This window comes from Branchiostoma lanceolatum, chromosome 1 (assembly GCF_035083965.1).
Source record: "Branchiostoma lanceolatum isolate klBraLanc5 chromosome 1, klBraLanc5.hap2, whole genome shotgun sequence".
NCBI lineage: Eukaryota > Metazoa > Chordata > Leptocardii > Amphioxiformes > Branchiostomatidae > Branchiostoma > Branchiostoma lanceolatum.
This window is the reverse complement of record NC_089722.1, coordinates 14,172,976-14,198,753: the sequence shown is the minus strand read 5'-3', so window position 1 is coordinate 14,198,753 and position 25,778 is coordinate 14,172,976. Positions and strand designations below refer to the sequence as shown.

The 25,778-nt window shown below is 39.7% G+C and overlaps 2 protein-coding genes and 1 long non-coding RNA gene across 3 annotated transcripts; 2 read left to right on the top strand and 1 right to left on the bottom strand.

The window, feature by feature from the left end:
- The first annotated feature begins 153 nt into the window (after nt 1-153).
- Nucleotides 154-8,775, top strand: LOC136436328 (protein FAM228B-like). Its single transcript, XM_066430203.1, has 8 exons — nt 154-446; nt 2,765-2,968; nt 5,351-5,428; nt 5,789-5,986; nt 6,269-6,349; nt 6,685-6,772; nt 7,033-7,177; nt 7,787-8,775. Exons 1-8 carry the CDS (start codon nt 288-290, stop codon nt 7,956-7,958), a joined length of 1,125 nt encoding a protein of 374 aa, XP_066286300.1. The 5' UTR covers nt 154-287; the 3' UTR covers nt 7,959-8,775.
- A 97-nt stretch (nt 8,776-8,872) lies between these two features.
- Nucleotides 8,873-22,774, bottom strand: LOC136436322 (uncharacterized). The gene is made up of 16 exons (XM_066430189.1): nt 22,704-22,774; nt 21,847-21,967; nt 21,339-21,402; nt 20,794-20,934; nt 20,242-20,355; nt 14,555-14,758; nt 13,982-14,125; nt 13,551-13,684; nt 12,983-13,129; nt 12,512-12,687; nt 12,089-12,155; nt 11,258-11,766; nt 10,768-10,880; nt 10,370-10,543; nt 9,828-9,981; nt 8,873-9,335 (listed from the first exon to the last, which is right to left on the bottom strand). The coding sequence occupies exons 2-16, from the start codon at nt 21,916-21,918 to the stop codon at nt 9,155-9,157; spliced, it is 2,394 nt and encodes a 797-aa protein (XP_066286286.1). The 5' UTR covers nt 21,919-21,967; nt 22,704-22,774; the 3' UTR covers nt 8,873-9,154.
- On the top strand, nt 15,191-19,843 carry LOC136436333 (uncharacterized). Its single transcript, XR_010756031.1, has 4 exons — nt 15,191-15,325; nt 15,608-15,789; nt 19,307-19,419; nt 19,620-19,843. It is a non-coding gene; the product is annotated as an uncharacterized lncRNA (long non-coding RNA).
- Nucleotides 22,775-25,778: the final 3,004 nt, after the last annotated feature.

Sequence of the window (25,778 nt, the reverse complement as noted above, 5' to 3'; positions counted from 1 at the left end):
ATGAGAGTTTTTCTCTCGGTTTTCTATATAAGAATTTTAAAACTTAATCATAAAAGAGATCGGTGCAAACAAGATGAAATTTTATGTCGCTTTTTTTTCTCATAGCCGTAAAATAGACTCAAGCGGATGGATATCTTTACGTGATTCACCCTGGGGGCGTTACCCTAACGGTGATTTGCATAACCACAACAAGCTTTGAGCATGGCAACTTGTCACGCTGTTTGAGTAGCATAGCTTCTCATTCTGATTTCATAGCGATTAGTAACTCACAGAAGAAGGAAGCCACGATGTCGGTCATGGCGATTAGGGGTCGGGAGCTGACTCGGGAGTCGCTCGGGAGAACATCGACGTGGAGTGCGGAAGGGTCGGGCTCCATCGAGATCCACGACCGAGAAGTCGCCGACCAACTCGCCCAGGCCAGCAGACGAGAAATGGAGCAAATTGAGGTGAGTCATGATCGATGAAAGTTTGGATTCCTTTATAGAGAGTATCCTGACAAGTCACTCTTGTAATTCGATGAATGTTTAAGTCCAACCTAAGGACTGGAGCCCCGTCTTGAAGTATGTAAGTAAAGAAAGCCGCCATCCAAATCGGTAAGAAGGCCACTTGAGAAAATCTGAAGAAACTCGGACAGACGTGGACTTTGGTCAACAACAGCTGTGAAAGAAACTTTGCAACTGCAATATACCTCCTCTAGTGTTGGTTCTGTCTAGTGTACCTAATTTACAACTACGAATAAAAGTCTTTAAGAAAGCAGGAACAGTTTCTTTTCGGTACTGATTAACTTCTTGAGAGATGAGATCAGACCCCACTTGTTGCCACCACACATATTACACCTGGCCGCACCTGACTTACAGGTAACAACACGTCCCGGTATGGGTGACGGGGCTTCTTATGTTCAGGTCTAACGTCTTAACTTACAACTTTAAGTGTACAACCAGAAAATACCTCTCCGAATGAAATGTGCTGTATTTGCTGGATGTCCGCAATGACAAACCTTAAGTACATCCAAAAATTGATCTTAAGTTTGAGCAGGTGCCTTAGCACACATCTTGGACATTTCGTTGCTTGCATGCAACACCTAAGTGTTTACTTCGATGGGTCTTCATTGTAGAGCAGTATTGCTTCGTGGACAGGTATGGGAGTTTGTCTAAGGGCGTTATTAGAGTTTTATCAGTTCCACACCTTTTGTACACTATGCTGAGCTTACACCAGGTGTTGAGACAGAGCAAAAGCCACAGTTGACCTGGTTTGTCACCATGATTAAATTTCTGTAGCAGAGAGGAATTCTTTGACTGTGTCATTTCATGCATGTTTGCTGTGAAGCATCTTCTTATCAGTGTCACTTATGGGCACTTCTCAAAATAACAGGTGTGCAGATGATTACAGTTTTGAGAAATAACACACCTTTTCAGGAAGGCCACTCATCACAAAATAATAAACACTTGAAAGTTATTTTCCAATTAGATAATTATTGATATTTTGGTAGAATTTTGTTGCTCAACATTCTTGTTAATCTACCTGCTTTGAGTAAAACAAAGAACAAGTCATGATTGTAACATGAAAAGCATGTTACAATTTTTCCCCCAAAAAAAGTTTCTACGTGGGAGAGGCCTAGGGCTTTGGTAAAAGTTCCCCATATAAAGTAAACTGTTTGCTTTTGGCAGTTCGATATCTGGCAAAGTTTCTATCAAGAAGTGCCAGCATTCCTAAGCGTGAAAAATCCTAGGGTTATGTATCACAAAAGATTCCCAGCTAGTTCTGTATGAACTTCTTCTCATCCTTAGCTACAACCTCGCCATCTGAAATGCCAGCCGCACGCTTCAAAGGGCATTCCCGTCTCCCCTTAGCAACGCCCTGGCAACACGTGCCACCATCCACACGAACCGCGAGGACGCAGAAAAAAGTTTTGACAACACCGTCGCGACCCCACACGAGGCAATTTAATCTCTGGGATGGTATTGTGTTTGTGGTTCCCTGGGGAGCTGTCAACGCTAATCAATTTTTGCTATTATTTCATCTGCCCCACCCACTCCTTTTCATCATACCCCATTACGCGAACAAACCAACCTGACTTTATCCCTACGATAGAACTCTTAGTTCCTTTTTCCCATGAGCTGTCATTATTTTCCCACAATAACACAGACGTAATGAAAACTAATGGCCATTAGATTAACTGAAGTCACTTATTTTTAGTGCTTCCTGAAAGACAGCCAGGTTGTCAATAGAAGGTGGTTTCTATTGTATCTGTTGAAAGAAGTCATCAGGAACAGATGGCTCTTTTATTGAAAGTTCTAAACGTGATTTCCCTTGGTAAACCATATAGACCTGCATGCTTTTATGTTTGGACGCTAAATGTGTTCCTTTGTAATTGATGAGAGAAGTGAATTTAGGGCGTCCTTTTGTGGTTATTGTGAGTCGAGCCACCTCTAAGAGAAACCTATCAAAAGCCCTTAACAACAAAGAACGCTAACCACAGGAAAGTAAAAATGTGCACCACCTGTACACTTTTGCCTCCTATACATGCACCTTTAATGTATTACATGTGAGTGTTATAAAATGGACCTTTGTAATTTTATGATTCTTTGTTTCAAGAATAACCTTAAACAGGTGCTAGGCAACAGTAGGATACTACTTAGAGGATACAATATTTTTGTTAACCAAGGAGACTGAAGTTTTTCTTAACTTTCCAAAATTGTCGGCTCTTTCATTTTCAGTCCAGCAGGTTGACTTTGAAATAACTCAGACATTTTCTGTTTGACAGAGATTGAAGGGGACAAGTCGAGGCCGCGGCATGGGTTCCAGCCAGCTGTACCGTCCCAGGTCCTCTCCGACAGGCGGCAGTCGGAACATGTACCGGGACCAGCGCGAGGTCAGGAGCGCTCACAGCAGTAGGACCAACTCAGCCATCTCACAGACAGACAAGATACAGGACTGGCTCAACAAGAAGTCTGTTCAAGGCATCCAGGTAGACCTTTAGCACTCTGAAGTAGCCATTTGGCGCCCAATTCCCTATTGGTTACAGAGTTAGGCAGCAGGGAGAAGGTTAAAACCATGTGCCTCTGAAACACTGAAAACATTATGTTGGGAAAACAAAAATAAGAAAAGTTTTTCAAGAGGCACACTTGCACGAGAACACTTTTCTTCTAGTTTGCATAACTCAAATTTTTCTTAGTACGGAGTGGGAACAGTGATAGCTATGAAACCAAAGATTTTATCTGAAACAGGTGGCCTGGATCAATTGATATCATGAAAATGAATAGCATAGAAAGGTAATGAAAGCATTCAGCTATATGATCCCTGTCCTTGCTCCACTTTTTCATAAGAATAAAAACACAAACTGGCGCCATCTGCTATTGTATACTTTATATTTGATGGTCAAGAACTGGAAACACACACACACCTGTTCATTTGATAGACTGGCAAACATACTCGGACAGCAAAACAATCTTAGCCAATATTCTTGATACAATAGACGTCCAAATAAAGTAACGTCTTCCACAAAGATTGCCTTTGAAGTCCCTCTCCTCCCGGGTCAGTTTGTATGTATACGCACACTTCTTTAATTAACGCCAAGCGAACCGTAGCTTTCTTATGTTTGTAGTACAGTTTAACCTTACACATTGTGCACATATAGGTCAATATTCCTTTTAGCTGGGCATTTCTAATGAATACATCGTCTCAATTAGCGCCATGGATATCTCCCAGGGATGTAACAATGATCTGTCATGGTTCAGATCCTGAATGAGACCGGTGTGACATGCTAGTGGCCTCCCTAGTTACCTTTACTCCCCATGTGATACAGTATCTATATGTTCTTTGTTGTGGATATTTTGGTTGGATCAGTGTTGTTTTTGTAAGGTTTGTGCTTTGCAAACCCGGCTTACTTGTAAGCGTGGTGTTTATCGTATAAACAAGTCGACTAAAACGCCAGCAACGTTCAACAAAAACGGGACATATCTACGGAGAATGCTCTTGATGTTAAGCCAGGGAAGTCTGTATTGTCGGATAGATTTAACATCAAAACATTTACCCTTATTGGTTAGGATTACCTACCAAGGAAACTTTTGTGTTCTTCGCTTTAGTAATAAACACCCTTTTCAAAGGCATCAAGCCCACGCAGCGAACCCCAACGTTGTTGCTAGATCAACGAGACATGAGACAGAAAACAAAAAATAAATTATGAGGGCAGTGTGCCTGACTCAAAATGAGTTATGCCTCTTGGAATACTTAATTTTATTTCAACGTCACACACATTGCGCAGAGGGAACGTTGATACTGTAAATGTACAATGTATTTGATTTTGTGGTGATTTAATTTCGTGTTGGGGAGAATGTGGAGTGTTCATAGTGGTTTTTAGTATGCGGTTGAAACAAGGTGATAGGCAGGCAGAAGACAGAACAAGCATTTTGGCAGTGATAGATAATTTATAAAGAGGTCACCACAGAAACCGGCCGCGAACATAAGACCCCCACAAACTTGAATGCATTTGCAGTACCAGTATACGTGTACTTTCACATGATCTGCTGGTAACCAGGGAAAACATCTGGGCCTCGTAATATTTTATATCAAAGAAAGTCAGCGATGTTGAGGACGTGAAAGGCCACATAACGCTCTCACTCGGCAGCATAATTCTGTAAGACGTTTAAACACAAGGATGATCGACAGTGCAATGGCACTTGTGTCAAGTGTCTCAAAGTCCATATGAAACCATACAAATGTTTTCTGAAATGACAATGCAAAATTCAGAAGGGGCACCTTCCACAGTAGCCTAGTTACCAGGTTTCCTTGCCTTTACATAACCCAAGGCACCACTTTGCCAGCAGGCATAGCAACTCAGAGTGGACTTGAAGCTTAAGAAGGCTTTTACCTAGACTATACTGAATTTGGAAGAATTTTTTTTGTAAAAGCACTCTTTGCTTTACTTCCTCTTTTTGCCACCATAACAAAAAGTTCTTGAAACCTACTCCAGTCCTTTACTAATCTGATATGCAAATCAACCTTGAGTCTATGTTTGCATTTGATTTCAGATTGAATTTCTTTAAATGGCTTTTTAATCAAAATCTTCACAATGAAAATGCAGTCCGCAATGTTTTCCTTACAACAAACATGTCATACTAGAACACAAATTAACCTCTGTAACCTTTTCAAACACAAAGCCTTCTAGCTCCCACAGGTACAGCCCTAAAGGTTATTAAAGGTCAGCCTGAAAGCTCTAGATGTCAGTATAGATTAAGGACTTAACGAAAATGATGAAAATGTCAAGAGAACATTTGCAGGCTGTGTGAAACCACAGAATACAACATGCAAGATTGTGTAAAACTAAAATATTTCCTTTCTTGTTCTACAGGAAAAGTATGATCCAAGCAGTAAAGACACAAAACGGATGTACTCACAACTACTGAAGGAGGAAGACACATTTGTACAGGTGAGATTGCTTAAAGGAATACCTGGCGTAGTCATGACAACAAATACTCCTGAAAAAATGTGATGCTTAACAGTAATATTGGACAATGGCATGGAGATTTTGATGTCTTTAGATTGAAAATAAAGAAAACTGTGAGAAAACAGTAAGTTCATTTATTTTCAGAGACTTTATTTTGCAGTAAAAGGGGTTTTCGCTGTGTTTTAAGATTGTGTTTGAAACAATTCTGTAATACAATAGTAATACATTGTACATTGGAAATGCATATTTGCAGCCGCATGAATTTGGGGTGGAGAGATCACAACGAAAATAAAACCACAACAAATATCTAAAGATTTACAACATCTCTATCTCATCTTTCAGGGGTTGCAGTCAATGGTAGATTACAAAGGCTTCGTGGACCTGAGAAAGAGGGAGATCCTCCACAAGAAGTGGGAGGAGCGTGTACACGACCCCCTGCGGAGGGAGATACGCCGAGAAATGAACGGTCCTACCTATCCCGAACTAGACAGAACGAAAAGAACGCTGCACCAAAAGTACCTCGACTATCACAACAAAAAGGTAAGGACTTCTTCTTTCACTTACCTTATTACACCCTGCAATACATACTGTTTGATCATGTTGCTTTGGAAGAAGCATTTTATATTTTATAATAAACAGAACATTTTAGAACATTTATAATGCTTGCAGTTGCTATTACTCTTGCAATACATAGATTTAACTGGTTGCATTTGAAGAACATCTTTTGTATTATGTAAGAAACACAACATTCTAGAACATTGATAATGTTTATACATGTAGTTGCGTCTTGTACTAAACTTGAGAATGTTTTGATCTCCACAGGGTACAGTGTTTCTTGACACCATGTCTCCTAAGGAGTATGATCCCCTCATCCTTATCAGCAACAGACCACAGCCTCTTAAGGTGGGTTAAGACTCAGTGGAAGGATTTCTGTTACCCTTAACACTTCAGCTTTGTAGTGCATCAGATTGCATGTAAGTCTAAGTCACACAAATACTACTGCGTAATGGTTTTAAAAAATGAGGCACTTTTGATAAAAGATTTGTAAACCTTTTAGTACTAGCTTTTATAACAAGGGTCTGCTATTCACCATCTGGTGTTCTTAAGGGTAGATATTTACTGTTTCCTACAATGGGTATCTGTATAGATCACAGATGATCATTGATAAGCTAGGATAACTTTCTTTACAGATAGTACTGCCGTGAGATTTACTAAAGATGTTGATATTTTTCTTCCAGGCACAGACATCATTGTTGAGAGATCCACTCATATCTCAAGGCAGGGAGAGGACAGATGAGGACAGGACTGTTATAAGATGTCTCACAGGTAAGATTACATTTTATAGAAATCATATTGATGATCAGCATGTAGGTACTTCATATCCTTTATAACACAGTCAACATGTATAAAAATGGATCCAAGTCAAAGCTAGCCACCATTCTTTGTCAAGGAAAAGGTTATTTATTTGAAGTAGTTAAGAGGCGACTTTTGTCTCAGTTGGAAACTCAAATTTATCTGGATCAAAAATTGTCCAGACTTCAGTCATTATTGTATCGTTAATATTCTGTATCCATATCCATTTGCAGGTAAAACCCTTTCAGAGCGGGATGTGGAGCAGCATCGGTTGCCACAGCTCCCCCTGGTGCCCCTGGGCAGGCATGGCACCGAGTGTCAAACCTGGCTGGCCATGCCTCTCACCGACATCAACAGTGACACCAGGCAGAAGAGCAGGTCAGTACTCCTCATGTGCCTTCTGATAATTAATAATATCATACAACTGTTAACTCAGATGTAGGCATGAAGAGGCTTATACTTGTATCACTCCATTAGTAAGGCACAGTGCTTAAGAACCTCCCCTGATACACTGTTCAGCACCAAGGACAGCCCAGAGTTCAGCACCAAGGACAGGCATGGAATATTGAAAAGAGTGGTACTTTTGAAAATCCAAATGAAAATTAATGAAAGAATTAGAGCAAAAAGTCTTCTTTTTTTCTACTCAGTAGTCTCAATCAATAAAAGTGTCAATCCTCATAAAGGAAAACCGATTAATGAAATTGCACCGAAAACTTCCAGTGTTATGTGCCATCATGTCTACTACTCTTCATATCATTCATAGGTTTGGGTAAAAAAAAACATAGTAATGGCTCATTACCAGTAACATGTTCTAGAACACCATTGAAACTTACAAATCATACAGTAATAAACATCAAGCTTTGTTATGTCATGAATCCCATCATAAGAGGTCAAACAAAAGTGTTCCACCAAACCAGAGTCAGGCTACAACTGACACAAAACTCCAGTACATCTAACATGTTTAACCTGTATGACTCTGTATTACAGAAGGAGAATGCATGGAAACTACAGCACCAGCCACTTCGACTTTCCCACAACTTGGTCTGTACAACAGGAGGAGCCCTTCTCACTTGTGATGGAGGAATGGGAGAACGACAAGAGATCCATGTACGGCCATCAGAGATTACCCTTCGCTTCGGTAGCTCCAGTCCGTTCATAACACTTCCAGACTTAAAGTCGTGGTGTTCTACCAATTCTATAGTTATTGTTGTTGCTGTTGCACTGAATGTAAGAAATGAGATTTTCCAGACAACAAAAAATTGTTCAAACTAATGAATGTAAAATTGCACTACGGACATTTTCAAATATCCGGACGCCATTGTTTAACACTGCAGTAACACAAGTACTGCAGTTACATATTAAGACTCATTACTTGATGTCAAGGAAACAACATTACAGAGGTGTTTGCATATTCATAAGGGTGCCAGCAGTTGTTACCTGCTCAGAGCAGATGCATTTGCGATGTTATTATAGAAAAAATATGTTGTTGCCTGCTATATCGTTGTCATAATGCTGCTACTACCATTTGATGGGAATATTGTGTGAAATTGTTCTAGTACTTGTACTATTTGTTATATATCAACAAATCTGACTAAAAAAACTACAAATGGGAAACATGTTGTCTGTTGACAATGTGTAACACACTTCATTTAATTTGGTCCATGTGCCATTTGTACTATTTCAGATTACAACATGCAAATTAAAAAAATTGTAAAAAATTTAACAACTTGCTGTACAATGGAGTTTTCATAGGTATTCTTGCAACCTATTTTACTTTCATCTTTTCTTCAGGATGCAACTATGCAATAAGATAAATTGCTGCTATGTATCTCTATTTTATTTGTCCCCTGAAAACTGCTGAGAAGACAATACTTTTGTTTGTGACTACTATGCAATTTGTACATACAGATTTGTAAAAAGGACATTTTGCAGTGAACAGAATTTCATCTGAATAAAAGAAATGTTGAAGAAGAAAATTTTCTGTGTGTTCTCTTCCTCAAAATAAATCTATAATTCCTCAAAATAAATCTATATACTCCTAAATTAACACAGTTTATATTTTGGGAAAGAAGTATATATATATATATATATATATATATATATATATATATATATATTCCTCTACACTAAATAACATACTTTCGATCTTTGAAAAGAAAAGGAAAACTTGAATAAAGAGTTACGAAAGATGATACCAAAATGGTATATATATTGTACAAATGTTATTGGAAGTTCTCTGCAATTCATCAAAGAAAGTAATACCAAATTAAAATGTCCACAAAAAACAGGGCAAACCAAGGCTCTACGAAAAAACATTACAATCATCATTTACTTTGCATTTTCACGTTAGTACAGTTATGCCCAGTTTTTAGCACTTGTGCTAGCTGAGAAAAGACCTGATCGAGACAGCGTGGTAGAACCACCCCAGCCCCTCTGTGGGGTCCTTGAGTCCATCAGCTGTTGGAGGGTGGCCTTGTCTAACATCATCAGTTGCCTGTCCGAGATGCCTTCTTCTGAGTTATCACACTCAGTTGATCTACAATAAGACATACAGTATTTACTTTTAACTTTGAGCATTGTATTAGGAGTTCAATGCATCAAATAAAATTTAGAAGAAATTTCAACCTAAGGCTAATGGTATATCAATATTCTAACACATTCTCCTCAATACAATTTACAAACAAGACCACAGTATGTTCAAGACAAAAGGTACAAAAACTGGAAGTTCTGCTGCAGTAGCAATTCCACACAATAGGGGGGCCAAAATCAACCCTGACCTTTGTCTTTCCAACACATAACCACATGCCAAATATCATTACAATCCATTTAGAGGTTATTAATCTATGCTGACCACAAATATCTGCCAGAAACACAAACACACCAAAAACAAAACCTCCATTTTTCATGAAGGTAATAAATCTAGACAGGTTTCCTTGTTTAAAAAGTGAAACACCATGTTATGGAAATGTATTCTTACAACCTCTCCAATTTCACTAACTGTATAATAGTAAGATCTATAGTGACTTACATTGCCTGTTCCTTCTGCTTGAGAAGGTGGCCCAGCTGCATACTGTCCAGTCTTGTGTCCACTCCTCGGTACTGAAGCCAGTTGTGGCCAGCCTCCCTCCTCCTCCCCATCCTCCATAGCAACAGGGTGTGGTTGTACATGGCAACTGTACTGTCTGTGGCATGGAGAAAACATCAGGAGAGGTACTGACTATTTGGAAAAACTACTTCAAAGTTACATGCCTTCATGTATGAGAGATATGACAGAAAGAGGAATGTAGACAGCGAGTTTCAATACAAGGAAGATAATAAATAAAATGAGAGAAGCGGAGGGAAAATATTTCTGTCACAAATTCAATGACATAGCCCTATACCATCAGTGACAGTAAATGTGTAGCATAACTTTGAGGATGGATTTGTTGTTTCCTTACCCTTTTTGGGGTTAATCATTGCAACTTTAAGTTGATGTTAAAATCTAAATAATTACCTGGGTTAGACTGTTTCCTTACTCTTTTTGGGTTAAACATTGCACCTTCGAGTTGATGTTGAAATGTAAATCATTACCTGGGTTAGATTGTATACTCAGTCTCAGGCACTGGAGGGCACCCTGTAGTTTCTCCTGACCAATCAGAATCAAGCCCTTGTTCTGGTAGGCCTCTGCCTTCATAATTAGTAGTTTTCTTGTGACCTCTGACATCTTTGAAGTAGAGCCACTGTCAGGTATCATAGGAAGAAAACCTGTAACAAAGCAAGGTCTTACTAAATTTAAGAAGCACTAAATAAAATGTTTCTTTTATACATTGTATCATACTCTTTTGTAAGGGCTTTATCACAAATGCTCAAGCCACAGTGATTAAGATAAACTCTGGAAACCAAACCTTTAGTTATCTAAGAAACAAAAAAAAATACATTAAATGAAACTAGTTCATCTAATCTGACAATGGAAAACAAATATGACAGACCTTCTTCAGTTCTCCTTCTCTTCTGGGTAGGTTGTGTAGAATCTGTTCTCTTGTCTGTTTTATTATCTGTATCAGATTCTTCGGGTATAACGTCATACAGCATCTTTAACAATCTGAAATAGACATTAATGTTATTGTAATTAAATTTGTTTAACTAAGTACTTTTGTCAGGGGCTCAATAACATGTTATTGTCAGCATAGTTTGCAAATAGCAAAATTTTGCTATCACAATTCAAAAAACTATAATTGCATCACACTAAGTTCCAGGACTTCAAAGCTTAATAACAGATAGATTGAAAAGTAAACCTTCATTTCATTACACATATTCTGTGAAAAAAGCTCAATTTTCTCCGCAACCGATAAAAGTATCTACTACATATTGGGCAACAGACATACTCCTGTCTACACAACCAAAATTTTTTTTTAACAATACCGTAGCACACCACACATTATCCATAGATATAGATGAGCACAAAATCAAAGTCACCACCTGTCATAGCAGCCAACTGCTTCCTGGTACTCCTCCAGTCTGTACAGTGCTTCTGCCTTGTAAATCAATGGTAGAACGCTTTTCAATCTACCACTCTTAACTTCTGTATTTTGTTCAAAACTTTGCATCCCCCCCTGTTCACTTGGTTCTCTTGCTCTCTTTTTACTCATTTTTCCAGAAGTTCTCTCTTCAGAGTCATCATTTGAACCGAACAGATCGTCTCCACTGTCACAACGATTGCTTGTGGATGGAATGGAGTCTTCAACCAGTTTAAATGAATCATGGGAAGTGTGCAGTGCATCATGGGATTGGCTGAAAGTATTATGGGATGGGTTGAGTGACTCCATGTCATTCTGCCATTGGTTGTTTGGAGGGACTTTTGTCAGCAGTTTGTCACAGACAGATATGGCATCCTCGTATCTCTGTGCCTTGAGAAGAGAAAGTGCTGCTTCACAGTACACAGTTTGCATGTCAAGAAGAGGGAAGGGGCTGCCAGTTTCTGTTGAAGCCTGGGGAAGCAAATTCACACATTACACTTCTTTATCTCAGTCACAAACATGTAAGAACATCTCCAAAGCTTAAGACATCTTCTTGTGTTTAAGAACAAAATGCAAAGTTGTAGAAAATGTAATGCTAGTCCCCTTATAAATTGTAAAGCAGTAAAGTAGTTAGCTATTCACAAAATTGACTGTGTATATAGTTAGTTCCCAGGGAAATCAATATACATGTACTGCAAACGAGAATCACCACAGTCATGATATTTTAAAATTGTGATTTTTTCTCATATGTCTGGACAAATATCATCTTCTTCAACACAATACAAACACCTGCCTGCATCACTGATGTGTCCAGGACAGCCGCCAACAAGTCCACATACCTCTGTGCAGCTGCCTCATACCTGCATTAAAGAACCGTCAATGACACATTAAATTGAAAAAAAGTGAAGACTTAATCACCTTGAAAAATTAAGTCCCACACACAATGAACTGGAATAGATGAACACTTAAGAAATGTGATAGAAGAAACGATAAGTACACTGTGTACAAATTGTACTAATTCATGGTCTTGCAAATGCCTACTACGCTTAAGAGTAACACACTTTAGTCCATGCTAAATTGATAAACTTTCCACTCTCTTTTATCAATAACTGGAATTAGATCAACTTAGGTAAAGACATCAAGATAAGAAATCCAATAAGTTATCAATATCAATACAAGGAATATAAGCGAAAAACATATTTGAGCCAAAAACTACCTTTCTTGTTCCAGACACCTTTTAGCTAGGACATACAGGGCCTGGTGTAACAGGATACCACTCTGTGGACCTGTCAGCAGGCTAGCAGCTCCAGGTGCTACATTGTCCAGCTGTAACACCAAGTCTAGCACCTGATTCTTACAGCTGTCTTTTCTGCTGTCCTCATTTTCTAAGGCCTGCAAAATCAACATTACCACTGTATGACACAAATGACACAACAGCACTCGATGAAATAGAAGTCAGGAAAAGATACTCATGTCAGCAATTGGTATATCTTGTATAACTTTTGTTCCAAATAATCACATTGAAGCATCTTCTTCCTATGGATTTTCCAGAGAAGAAAATTATAAAGACACTCTGTATAAGAATCATGTATCCAATTGATAGCAGACCTCACAACCATTTTAATTTTGCGTTCAAAATGCCCCCTTTGCTTTTTGGACACCTATTAGCATAAAACATTGCACTTACTGTGACTAACAAGTTGAGTGTTTCCAGCTCGACATCCCCTAGCCCCAGAGCCCGGTACTGCAGTGAGATGTTGTACAGAGCTGTGTAGTGGGAGAAGTCACATCGCAGAGCTTCCCTGAAGAGCTGGATGGCTGTGTGAGGCTTACCCTGGTCATGATGGAAGAGTTGTAAGAGTTCCTCCATAAAGTTTATAGGAGGTCAGTACTAGAAGATTCTGAGGAACAGCTCAATGGTTGTGTGAGGTTTACCCAAAAATTTGGTAGACAGTGGTTGCAATACAAGGCATAAGAAAATCCATCCCTTCCTCAATTGGTAGAATATAACTGTGAGCAGAAGGATTTATAAGCACACAAATCATAAAATGTCCCTTTTTATCTTCCATTCAGCAATAGAAAAGTTGCTCACCAATGTTTGAGAACGATGCAATAGTCACACAACCATATTATATTGGAAGAGACACTTGGCAAAAGATAAAATACGCTTGTCTGTTCCACTGTTGAACAACATTTTTTCTGGACCAGAAAGTTAAGAATTTTTGGCTACTGAAAAGAGCTCAATGCTTCCCTACCTGTTGTGCACAGCAGCACCCCATGAGGTTCAGTATCCTGGCCTTGGAGCACATGTCTATCGATGGGGAGCTCAAACAATCCTGAAGAGTCAAGATGGACTCATCATATCTCTTCTCACCATAGAGCACATAGCCTGTGTAATAAGAAAACAGTCTGCTTTTTACATTGCCAGAGGTACTAGTATCGTTGCCTTACAAGTTGAATAATACTGTAGCCAATACAAATTTGGTGAGTGATCAGTTTGTTCCTGGTAGATTCAAGATCTAATTCTATCAAACCAGCATTAGTTTTCTTAACCACAAAATTGTTGCAAGTCATTTCATAACCATTTCAAAGTGTTCTTTTGGTTTAAATAAATCAGTACTTAACTGGACAACAATTTTCTTAGAAAATCATCACTTTTGAAGTACACATAGTGTACCCTTAATACCTTTAAGATAAGATGCAGGAAGAAATGGCTGCACTGCTGTTTGACTCTCCAACTCCTTGAGACATTCAGTAGTGTTCCCACCCAGGTAGTGACAGCAGGCCAGGAGATAGTGGACTGGTGGTCTCACAGTTCTGCTCAGCTCATCTGAAGTACAGCAATTTAACTTCAAAGTAAGGGCTAAACTATTCCAGTCAGAATGCCATCCTATTAAGTCACTTGTGGGAGTGAGTATGGTAGCCCAAGTAAAACTTAAAGAAGAAGAGAAGAACTTTATTGCACGACAATTGTACACACTACAAAGTATGGCAACAATTGTTAAACATAATACAAAATAGAAGTATAGAATAAAACCTAAATAGGATAGCATAGCATCGAAGTGTGGCCAGGACAGCTCTCTTCAAAATCAATAGAAGGATTAATCATTTGAATTGATTTTGAACACATTGGAGATATCAATAGAAATAGAAACAAGGGACAAGAAGAAGTTTGTATTACCAACTACTTTGCATGTCATATATATGATATAAATGTATGCAGGTATAGATTTAAGGTGACACGTGGAAGTTACCATACCTGTGCTTAAAACACAGTTTGGGATGAGATGTGGTTGAAAGGCATGTCCTTCATCTGCTGCCACTGTACTTTCTCCTGACTTGGAAGATGCTTGAGTCTTACATTCCTTCACAATCTGGAGAATGGTGGCGGCTTTGTCTCTCTGACTTCCCAGGAAATGCAGGGCCAGGAGTGTTGCAAGCAGACACACCGGCTCCACAATGTCTATGGAAGAAATACAGATAGGAGCAATTAAACAAAGTACTGTAAATGCATTTTAAGTTCCCGTGGTTTTTATTTTGTGCTAAGTCGAAAAAGTTTACGATGGTTTTAAGTTGGCGGCAGTGCTTTAGTTACATACTGCTACAGTATTAGACAAAAATGTTTGGGGTGGTTTTAAGTTTGCGGTGAAACGGTCGCCGCAAAAACCGCAAACATAAAACCACCGTAAACATTTCTGCATCTACAGTTATATGACAAGTACATGGTCATGTTCCTTTATCCTGTGAAAAAGGCTGGAATAAAGATATGTGAATCCTATGATATCCTGTCCCCCCTGATCAATATAGTACGCATTTTATATACACATGGCAGTAGAAAGAAGTATGTGCTAAAGAAACAATAAATGTCAATGAACCAGGATGTAACATGACGAAAACCTCATTTGCATACAGGAATACTTGTAGCTTACAGTCTTTTATATGTTAACAAAACAACTGCCCCACGACTGCAAGCAGTTGTCTCTCTGTACTAGATACACCATCAGCTGTTTTACATCTTCTTCCTTAGCTGGTAAGTTTTACATCTTCTTCCACTTACTTTATTTGAACGACACAAAGAGAACTTGAAATGTTACATAACATAGCCTATAACATCTAAATAAGGCTTGTAATGTTTTTTTACAAAAGTGAAATGAGTACTTGGAACATTCTGATCTAGAGTTTGCACCTATGACCACTCTGATTGGATTTTAATTAAGTCTCTGAGAAAGGCACATAGTCCAGTAGAATCACAGTAGCAGTGACAGTTGAGCAGATTTAATGTGATAACATGATCTTTTCATAACATTTTCAGAGATCCTTTGCAAAGAATAATGAAGCTTCACATGGTCTTTTTGCTGTTCTTGCTGATTGGTGCAGCCGTATTGGCGGGCTTGGCTGAAGGCAAGAAGAAGCATTACGTCTGGAAGAAGAAGTTCAAGCCAGAGAAGAAGAGGATGGATATAGTGGAAGATCCTGCAAGGGATGTCAGAGCAGGTACCAACTAAGACATCAATTAAGGAATTTCCATTGTAGGAAACCTTAATTGCTTTATTTCTTTATGAAAAACTTAACTGTTCTCCAACTCAGAAAGTGTTGTTGAGTTGAAGAAAAGTTTTAATTCTTCATAATGTATTTTACCAACGTAGATGAACTTGAAGAACTGACTAGAATGCACATTGTATCTTTCACTTTTGTACATGCAAACCATATCTTTTTGTGTCACTTTTGTTTGCGGCCGTTTAAATGGTGGCATTGATGGCCATGAGACGGCTAACTCTAGCCCTATCACTTCAAGGACTTTGGTATAAAACATAGTCTGGCTTTATCTCTCAAATTATACAAAATCTTATGTATAATACAGTCAAACCTGTCCAAGGCGACCACCCGGCGGACCGAGCAAAAACGGTCGCGATGGACAGGTGGTCGCCATGAAGAGGATTCCACTCACATGTTTCCAGGTCGAGGTTTTCAAATACAGTACGTAAATGGATGGAATATTATGTGAATTTAGACAGTATGAGCCCCACCAGGTTCAATTCTCATTGACAGGAAGATCCTACAAAATTACACTTTCCGTTATCGTTGTAATAATTGTACACCGCTAACGTTATATCGTGTACACATTTTCGTAATAATTTTGACTACAAAACAATGGTTGCCTCGATGATCGCAGCACCATCCCGCATTCACACGTTACATTAAATAGTACACACACATCCACATCATCGAAGTTTTAAGGCCTAAGACAAATCCCTAGAAAACACCTGCTGGCCCCAGCCTTTTTTGGGGCGCCGACCGCTGGATAAAAGGGTCAGAAAGTTTTCGATGTGACAACTAAAGATGAAACGGAACGGTGTGATTTCGTCGCGCCGCGCCGCCAAGCTCTGTGCGACCGCATCGAAAGGTAAGTCAGTGCAGCAGAACGCAGAGCGTCCAATAAAGGTTTGTGAGAGTCATGGAAATAAAAAGAAAAAACTAGAGTTCCACGAACACATTATCTTCGCCAAATAATCAAGGCTTATCATGGAGAGTGATTAATATTTACGTGCTTATCACCCCCTGCAAATTTGATCATGCACCATACCATTTGGAAGTTATGATGGGGCGAATGAGTCCAGTCTAGATATGGTTAAAAATCATTTGCTGGTACAGGACTAGTAAATGTGTAGAGTGTGCTGATATATGTTATAGCTGGTCATGAAACAATATGAGTATGTTGATAATATGGGCCACAAAGGTTCGATATTGCAGTGTTGTAAGTTGAAAGTGATATTGAAATAGTACAGTCAATATATATGAATAGAATAAATCTGGCTGGTTGTTGACGTGTTTTTAGGTGTTTTTGTCAGGCTTTCTATTTTGTCCCTATTTCGTTATGTCGCCAACCGTGTTGAACAAAAATGCCTAAACTGAACGCGTTAAACCAGCAGGACCCACACCTCTGCTTGGATAATAGTTTATTTATTTGACCTACATGTACGTTTATGCAAGGCCATCTGTTTACATGACCTGACACTGTCCCATGTCCCATTGAAATGCAGTAGGTTAACAAACTTTCCTTACTAATTATGCAAATAAGCTCCTGATTTGCTTAATTAGTCGTTGATAATGTAAACCACCATCCGAGCTCTCTACATACCAAACATCACGACGATCTGTCGACCCCTTCTCAAGTTATTCATGTCCGAATGTCAAAACAAAAACACCCACTGCAGTTCTTAACAAGCCGCTGGGGAGCCAAAATTTACAGAACTTACTTTCTGTGGCATGAACTATCTACCACACAAAAATCATGACCATAGCACTTTCAGAAAATATGCCCCTTAATTTTGAAGCTCCGCTGCAGTACCTTAGGTACCCGCTAGAAGGCCCATTATCGTACTTGACCTTCCTTTCTGTAAACCCTACCCATCCACCAAATATCATACGGATCCATCAACAGCTTCTTGAGTTATGCTGGCGACATACAAATACACATCCACACAAAGCCCGCTGCAGTACCAACGGAGAATACCAGGGGAACCATTTTTTAAGTTGACCCCCGTTTCCACAACATCTACACACCTGCAAAAAATCATGAAGATCCATCAATGTTTCCGTCACTTTTTTTGCCTACATACAAACACACAAAAATGTAAAGTCTGCTGCAATACTGTTGAAAAACGCAAGGTGAACCATTTTCGAACTTGACTTTCCTTTGCACAATCACTACACACCTACCAAAAATCATAAAGATTCATTGAAGCTTTCTTGAGTTATGCTCCTGACATACATTTAGACCCACCCAACAGATTTTTCAACCGAAAACATAATCTTCTCCGAGTACAAGTACTCAGCGAAGATAAAGAATATTAATTTTCATCAATAACTAGAGTATTCGTAAATGTTCATACACAAAAGCATCGTGTTTTAGAAAGGTCAGCGGTACGCCAAATCCGGGTCGCGCCAAATCCAAGATGGCGTCGGGACCGAGGAACAACATTTCTCGCCCGATGTTTTGCCCGCCGCGAAGTCATTTTTCGGCGGAATTTAGTAAGACACAAACACATTTTTGTTGAAAATACAAGATATAGATAGTAATTTCTGTGAAATCTGACTTTTTGACGCCATGCACTACGTATCGTTTAGAAAATTGAGTTTAAACTGAACTGAGTTTGCGGTAAACTATAAGATTACGATATAGGCACAACAACATCACAAACATTTGTCTTTACAGTGTTTATAGGGGGAACGTTTTATTAAAACACTTCATGGAGGAATCGATGCTATAACATTACTATTCCATATATTTTTGTCCTTATTTTGTCCTTCAAAGTCTTGAAAACATTTCCGTGAAATCCGACAGCAAAATGATCCGATGTCACCACAAGCTTGAAAATTAGGCGGCCGCCATGGGCAGTGATTGTGCTCTGTGCGGTCCCAATTCGTGGCGGTCGCGGTCGCGTTGAACAGGTGGTCGCCTTGGGCAGGCAGCTTAATGCTTGTGCCTACGGGGAAAATTTTCGGGACCGAGAAAAAGCGGTCGCCATGGCCAGGTGGTCGCGTTGAAAAGGTGGTCGCCTAGGCAGGTTTGACTGTACATGTATTACAAATTACAAAAAAGTATCTGTTGGAGATTATTCTATAGTTCCAGTACTCTAGAATTCAATCCTTTTGTGTTGCCAGGAACTATTAGATAACATAACGTAAATAGGAACATTTTTAACTGTAAACAAAAGCCAACTGATCCAACACAACACAAATCAATACTTGTGACCTTCATTCACACACTATAACTGATTTGCTTTAATTAACCTTCTCCCTTCTGCCTAACTCTGTAACCAATAGCGAATTGGGAACCAAACGGCTACTTCAGTGTGCTAAAGGTTAAAGTAAACTTAAGTCAAGAAGTTTTCATGACAACAAATAATCAAAAATGCAACATTTTCTAATTATGACCTCTGAAATATGACATAAGTTGCTAAAATCATTACTATTGACAGAAAAAAACTGACAGCTGATTGTCTTGTAGATGCAGGCCGAGGTCTTCCACATATGAGCTATAAGGAAAGACGTGCGATTAGGAAGCTTGAACGGAAAAATAGACGCAAGACGCAGAAAACTCACCGCCGTTAATCTATTGAGGTGAGTTTTCACTTCTGCAAACGATAAAACGGTCTAAAGAGACTTTCTTTGAAGAGAATTTAGAATCAAGAGCTGTTAATCATGACTTACTTGAACAACCTGTCTGTAATAGTTTGCATAAATGCGTCTAGAGTAAGCAACAAAGTCTGTTAGTTTATCTAATTTGGTCACCAATTTTCTAACAACCAATATTTTTTTAGGACCTGGTAGAGGTAGCAGCTATAAGGGAGTTACTACAAGAAGTGCTGCTGCCTTTCTTCAGTAGACAACTGATGCTTATGCAAGATACCTTCATACATGTATGTATGACCAGAAGATGGCTGATATATATATATAACACTGCACCTGCAAAGTTTAACACAGTTGGAAAAAGTACAAAATGCACTTTCACCAGCATGAAAAATAAATAAAGCATTGATGTGGAGTACCTTTCTTCTTTTTGTAACTGTTTTCATTGTACACTTGTAATTTACTCAACAAGGACACAGCATCATGATCGACAAACTTACTATAATTCAGAGAAATTTTTCTTTGTTTGACATAACTCTGTCCTTCAAGCATGTAAATATGTTACCAAAAGATACATTAAGCCCCTATCACACTGCAGGAAAATAACATTTTCTGTCAATCGTCACACAATTTTTTGAGATCCGCTGTGAGGCCTGTCCAATGTGATGGAGTCGATTTTTAGGTGATTTCTAAATTTGGCCATTCTTCTAGCAATCAACAAATATGGCCAATCTTCACAGGCTTTGTGACAGAGGCTTTAGCTTTAGACACATATTGTAAGACATAATTTAACATTGTTATATCTTGACCCACCTGTGTACTGTGCCAGTTGTATGACATGTGTCAGCAGTACAGTAACATCAGGGTCAGGGTTCAGTAACCTCTCCACAGTCAACACCGCCTGTCCTGACTGGGACCCCCTGAGAACTAAACAACAGGAAAATCTGTCAAAACATCTACTGTGAATACTGTAAAAGCATTTACTTTTGTGGTCGTTTTATTTCTCAGTAGGAGGTAAAAGGATGTTTTCTCTGATTCGCAGTTGAAACAATTTTGCAGTAAAATTACGTGTAGTTATTTATATATTGGAAATGCATATTTGTGGTGTCTGGAATTTGTAGTCACCACAAAGATTGGGATAAGTAAAACCAACTCAAAATTTTGAAGATTTACCTTAGTGTAATATTATGTGTGGCTACTAAATTACAAAGGCTGTTATGGGTATATCTTACAACTGCAAATGAAAAAAATGACCACAGACTTAATAGAAAAAAATATTTTGACCAGCTGTTGACCAACATCTTACCTGTCCCCATTCCTATAACCTAGCTGTACTGGTTCATCCCAAAGATCAGTAAAGGGTACCTCTTTGCAATGCAGCACAAATGATTGTGCTCAGATCCAGCTGGTCAGCTCCCCCTTGAGGTTTATTGGTGTACTGCAGGTAGCACAGGTTGAAGACCACTGGCAGCTCCACACATAAAGATGGGCTCCTGGGTGGGAGGCCTGGCACAAAACAGAAGAGTTATAATTTTTTATGCTACAGTCTTAAACGGTGCAAGATTCTTTATGATACAGCATTGGGTCCATATGTAGGAGTCACCATGCCTTTTTCTATATGACATCTCTCTCTCTCTCTCTCTCTATCCAATTTTACGTCTTTTGGTCCCCATCATATGGGGGTTGGACGTGCTTGCACATGGATGGGAGAGCCCCAGAACTCCTCATCAAGTGCAAGTCTTTTTTTTAGCAAGAGTTTATACGGCTAAGCAGCCATTTTAATTCCATGTAATTCAGAACCTTCAGTGCTGAAAATAGACAGCTTGCTCAAATTTAGCGTAAAATATTTAGCTGCTTTCTTCCTGAATGTAGTGTTAATCATAATCAGGCTTGCTGATGTTGTAACTTACCCTGTATCTCTCTCACAAGTCTCTGGAACTCTGACAGCAATGTAGGCCCATCATGGTCTTCCCTCTGTGGTGAGTAAAAATAGTTCCATAATCAGCAACACATTCCCGTGTTAGATGAGAGTTATCTAGCCACTGACACAAGAAGCTGTATGTATTTTGCATGCATGGTCTAGACATGAACTGTTTATAAATTCACCTGTGACCTCGTGCATATGCAGTTTAAACAGTAAAAAGGTAGTCCCATAGCCTTTTTAAAGCCATAGGGGCAGTGGGTTGTTATCAACTGTGTCTAGGGTATGGTACTAGAAGGCAGAGCCCAACCCTCTCCTTCCACCGCCTTTTACCTACCCAACTGAAGTCAGGTATCCACTTTTACACCTGGGTGGAGTAGGAAAAGTTAGGAACACCAGGAATTGGACCCAGGACCTCTCGACCTCACTTCTGCATGTCTAGCTACTCGTCCATTCAACGTAAGTGAAATAACTTGATAATACCAAGCACAACTTACCAGGTACTGATTGACAAGGCTGTTGTTCTCTGTGGTCCATCTCTGTAAGAATGAAGGTTGTTTCCTCTTCATCCTCTTACACTGATGTCAGTTGCCGGGATGGTTGGACTTCAATGCACACCTGTATTAAAACAATTGGTCAGTTGTCTTTAGCACACTTCCTATCATATGTCAGGACTCAGGACTGACAGATATTTCCAAGCATTTTATTTGTTCCTGTAGCTCAACTGGTAGCAGCTTCACAGTCGAGCTCCTGGTTCCAAATAGCTTGAACTGGGAGGCATCGGTTCGAATCCGGGGAAGAGCATCCTGGTTGGAGCTGCATTCGTCTTTTGGAAGGGACGTACAATGGGGTTCCCATAATCGAAGAGGTGCCTCGAGCATGTTAAAAGGCACAACAACAACATCATTTCTCAGATGGGCACCTATTGGCTGCACTTTAGATGACTTTTCCTAGGTGGACTATTAGTTAGTTACGTCAAATTGGTGGTCTTTCCTAACCTCCTTGGTTACAAACTGTAGTTTCTTTTGATTTACAGACAATTAACATACAGTGTCTTACTCTTGAGCAAGTTCAATTAAGTAAATATTGATATAGGTTCCATTTATAAAGTGCAGAACAAAATCCTTTTATTTTACTATGAATGATCTTTATAACAATTTTCTTGCCTTCTGCTGTATATGGGGAGGGGGGCGGGTTTAAGTCTCAGAGCTGATAACATGACAGTCGACCTGGCAAAGACAGCGAACTACTGTACTAAATAACATTCATAAGTAAGTAAGGATGCTGATATGTGAAAATATATGTTTTGAGTGCTCTCCAAATGCTCTCAAAATGCTAGTGCAAGGTATCTTACCTCCTTCGCAAGTTTTACACTCTTGTTTTTGCCGCCATCTTTTGTTGGACCTCTGACCCTTGGAAACGCCCTCTGCCGATCCTATCCCATATTACAGCTCAAAGATGTGATACGAATCCGTAATTTGACGTCAAATTTAAAGCTCTGACCGTCATACTGTATCAGTATATTGCGATTGAAACCACAAAGACTTTCGATTATTCTGCTACAACTGAATTGAATTGAACCGAACCGAATTGAATTGAATTGAATTGCTCAAATCGCGTGGAAAAGATACGTCCGACCTAGGGCTGGGTACCGGTACCGTGTACCGGTACAAAACCGGTATTTTTCTGTGGACCGGTCCAAAAAAACCGGTCCGAAAAAAATCAGTGGACAGGACTTTGGACCGATTAGAAGATTCACAGTACAAGACTACCAGCAGGCGGTCACATAATAAGATCTAATAATGTTACTGGTCTAAAAATAGAAAACAGCAGATTTAACGAGTCGTGGTTGCTCTTTTTCGAAGATGTTAGCTGTGAATCATATCTCGAAACACCTAAAGGATGAGTCGACACACGGCGAGGCGAGTATAGTTAATTTTAAGACAGTGCGAACCTAACCGTTACATCGTTCCAAACGTGGCGTTATTGTCCGACACATGCATATACTTGCAATCAAGTAAATAACTCTTCAAAATATGGTGTACTGCTACACTACTATAATCAGGTCCAGGTCCAAGTCCGGACCTGGACCTGACCCTCTGGACCTGGACCTGGACCGGACCTGCATTTTCTGTACCGGTACCCACCCCTAGTCCGACCTCAATGTGTGAATTAACGTTATTGTCAAGTATGGGTCCTTCTGTTTTGGTTGTATACAGGCGCCACCGAATAAATATTTTCTATATCTTTAGGTCTATGCCATTGCCAACTTGGCTCGAATCTCTAACAGTCCCCGATGTTGTGCCATTGGGAAAGGTATTTTACACCTATTTCCTCACTCAACTCATGGGTACCTGGCTTCAGTTAGGGACTTCTTCTCTAGTGGGACATAAACACGGACGCCGCGTGTTTAAGGAGAGCCTCAAGGAGAGCGTTAAGATCCCACCGCACTGTGTTATCGAAATGAGTAGGGGTCCATGCATGTGAGCGGATTAAACCTTGCAGTTTTGTCTTACGCAGCTTATATTTAGCCTGGAATCCAAACCTATTGTAGCTCCAGAGTCTCTTCTCCGCAATGTATCTAATATTAGGCCAGACCTATTTCCGGATAGGAGACTCGGGAGCTTTAATAGGTTTGGATTCCAGCTTCTATCTATATGATCGGAACAAAACTACAGTCAAACCTGTCCAAGGCGACCACCCGGCGGACCGAGCAAAAACGGTCGCGATGGACAGGTGGTCGCCATGAAGAGGATTCCACTCACATGTTTCCAGGTCGAGGTTTTCAAATACAGTACGTAAATGGATGGAATATTATGTGAATTTAGACAGTATGAGCCCCACCAGGTTCAATTCTCATTGACAGGAAGATCCTACAAAATTACACTTTCCGTTATCGTTGTAATAATTGTACACCGCTAACGTTATATCGTGTACACATTTTCGTAATAATTTTGACTACAAAACAATGGTTGCCTCGATGATCGCAGCACCATCCCGCATTCACACGTTACATTAAATAGTACACACACATCCACATCATCGAAGTTTTAAGGCCTAAGACAAATCCCTAGAAAACACCTGCTGGCCCCAGCCTTTTTTGGGGCGCCGACCGCTGGATAAAAGGGTCAGAAAGTTTTCGATGTGACAACTAAAGATGAAACGGAACGGTGTGATTTCGTCGCGCCGCGCCGCCAAGCTCTGTGCGACCGCATCGAAAGGTAAGTCAGTGCAGCAGAACGCAGAGCGTCCAATAAAGGTTTGTGAGAGTCATGGAAATAAAAAGAAAAAAAAAGAATATTAATTTTCATCAATAACTAGAGTATTCGTAAATGTTCATACACAAAAGCATCGTGTTTTAGAAAGGTCAGCGGTACGCCAAATCCGGGTCGCGCCAAATCCAAGATGGCGTCGGGACCGAGGAACAACATTTCTCGCCCGATGTTTTGCCCGCCGCGAAGTCATTTTTCGGCGGAATTTAGTAAGACACAAACACATTTTTGTTGAAAATACAAGATATAGATAGTAATTTCTGTGAAATCTGACTTTTTGACGCCATGCACTACGTATCGTTTAGAAAATTGAGTTTAAACTGAACTGAGTTTGCGGTAAACTATAAGATTACGATATAGGCACAACAACATCACAAACATTTGTCTTTACAGTGTTTATAGGGGGAACGTTTTATTAAAACACTTCATGGAGGAATCGATGCTATAACATTACTATTCCATATATTTTTGTCCTTATTTTGTCCTTCAAAGTCTTGAAAACATTTCCGTGAAATCCGACAGCAAAATGATCCGATGTCACCACAAGCTTGAAAATTAGGCGGCCGCCATGGGCAGTGATTGTGCTCTGTGCGGTCCCAATTCGTGGCGGTCGCGGTCGCGTTGAACAGGTGGTCGCCTTGGGCAGGCAGCTTAATGCTTGTGCCTACGGGGAAAATTTTCGGGACCGAGAAAAAGCGGTCGCCATGGCCAGGTGGTCGCGTTGAAAAGGTGGTCGCCTAGGCAGGTTTGACTGTATAGTACTGATACGCCTTATGCGAAACAACAAACAAACAAAGCTAAGCTTTTCGGGAAACTCACATGCATAATGACTTAATTAACATTTTGTTACGAGGGAGAATAACAGATCAATTTCTAAAAGCAAGTCAAACCCTTTGTTCCGACGTGATTGATCTACTGGTCCTTCAGAAAGGTCATGGGTCACACACGTGTGTACGTTTGTCTGGTGGGTGACATCATCAAATTTTCATGTACACTATCATTGAGGGATCTGTACATCATCTTCTATTGTAAGAGAGACTGTGAAGGCTGTTGTGCGGTACGGTTCATGTCCAATGTCGTATATCACCCAGTATCTCATGCATATATCAAGACTGAAGAAGTCACACAGATAAATCGTACATATATGATGGACCGGT

Coding starts and splice junctions, on each gene's coding strand:
- LOC136436328 (XM_066430203.1), top strand. CDS start 288: ATGTCGGTCATGGCGATTAGGGGTCGGGAGCTGACTCGGGAGTCGCTC. Junction 447..2,764: donor GAGAAATGGAGCAAATTGAG/GTGAGTCATGAT, acceptor TCTGTTTGACAG/AGATTGAAGGGGACAAGTCG. Junction 6,773..7,032: donor TGTTATAAGATGTCTCACAG/GTAAGATTACAT, acceptor ATCCATTTGCAG/GTAAAACCCTTTCAGAGCGG.
- LOC136436322 (XM_066430189.1), bottom strand. CDS start 21,918: ATGAAGAGGAAACAACCTTCATTCTTACAGAGATGGACCACAGAGAAC. Junction 11,767..12,088: donor TGGACACATCAGTGATGCAG/GCAGGTGTTTGT, acceptor TTGCTTCCCCAG/GCTTCAACAGAAACTGGCAG. Junction 10,881..11,257: donor GCAGTTGGCTGCTATGACAG/GTGGTGACTTTG, acceptor TGTCTATTTCAG/ATTGTTAAAGATGCTGTATG.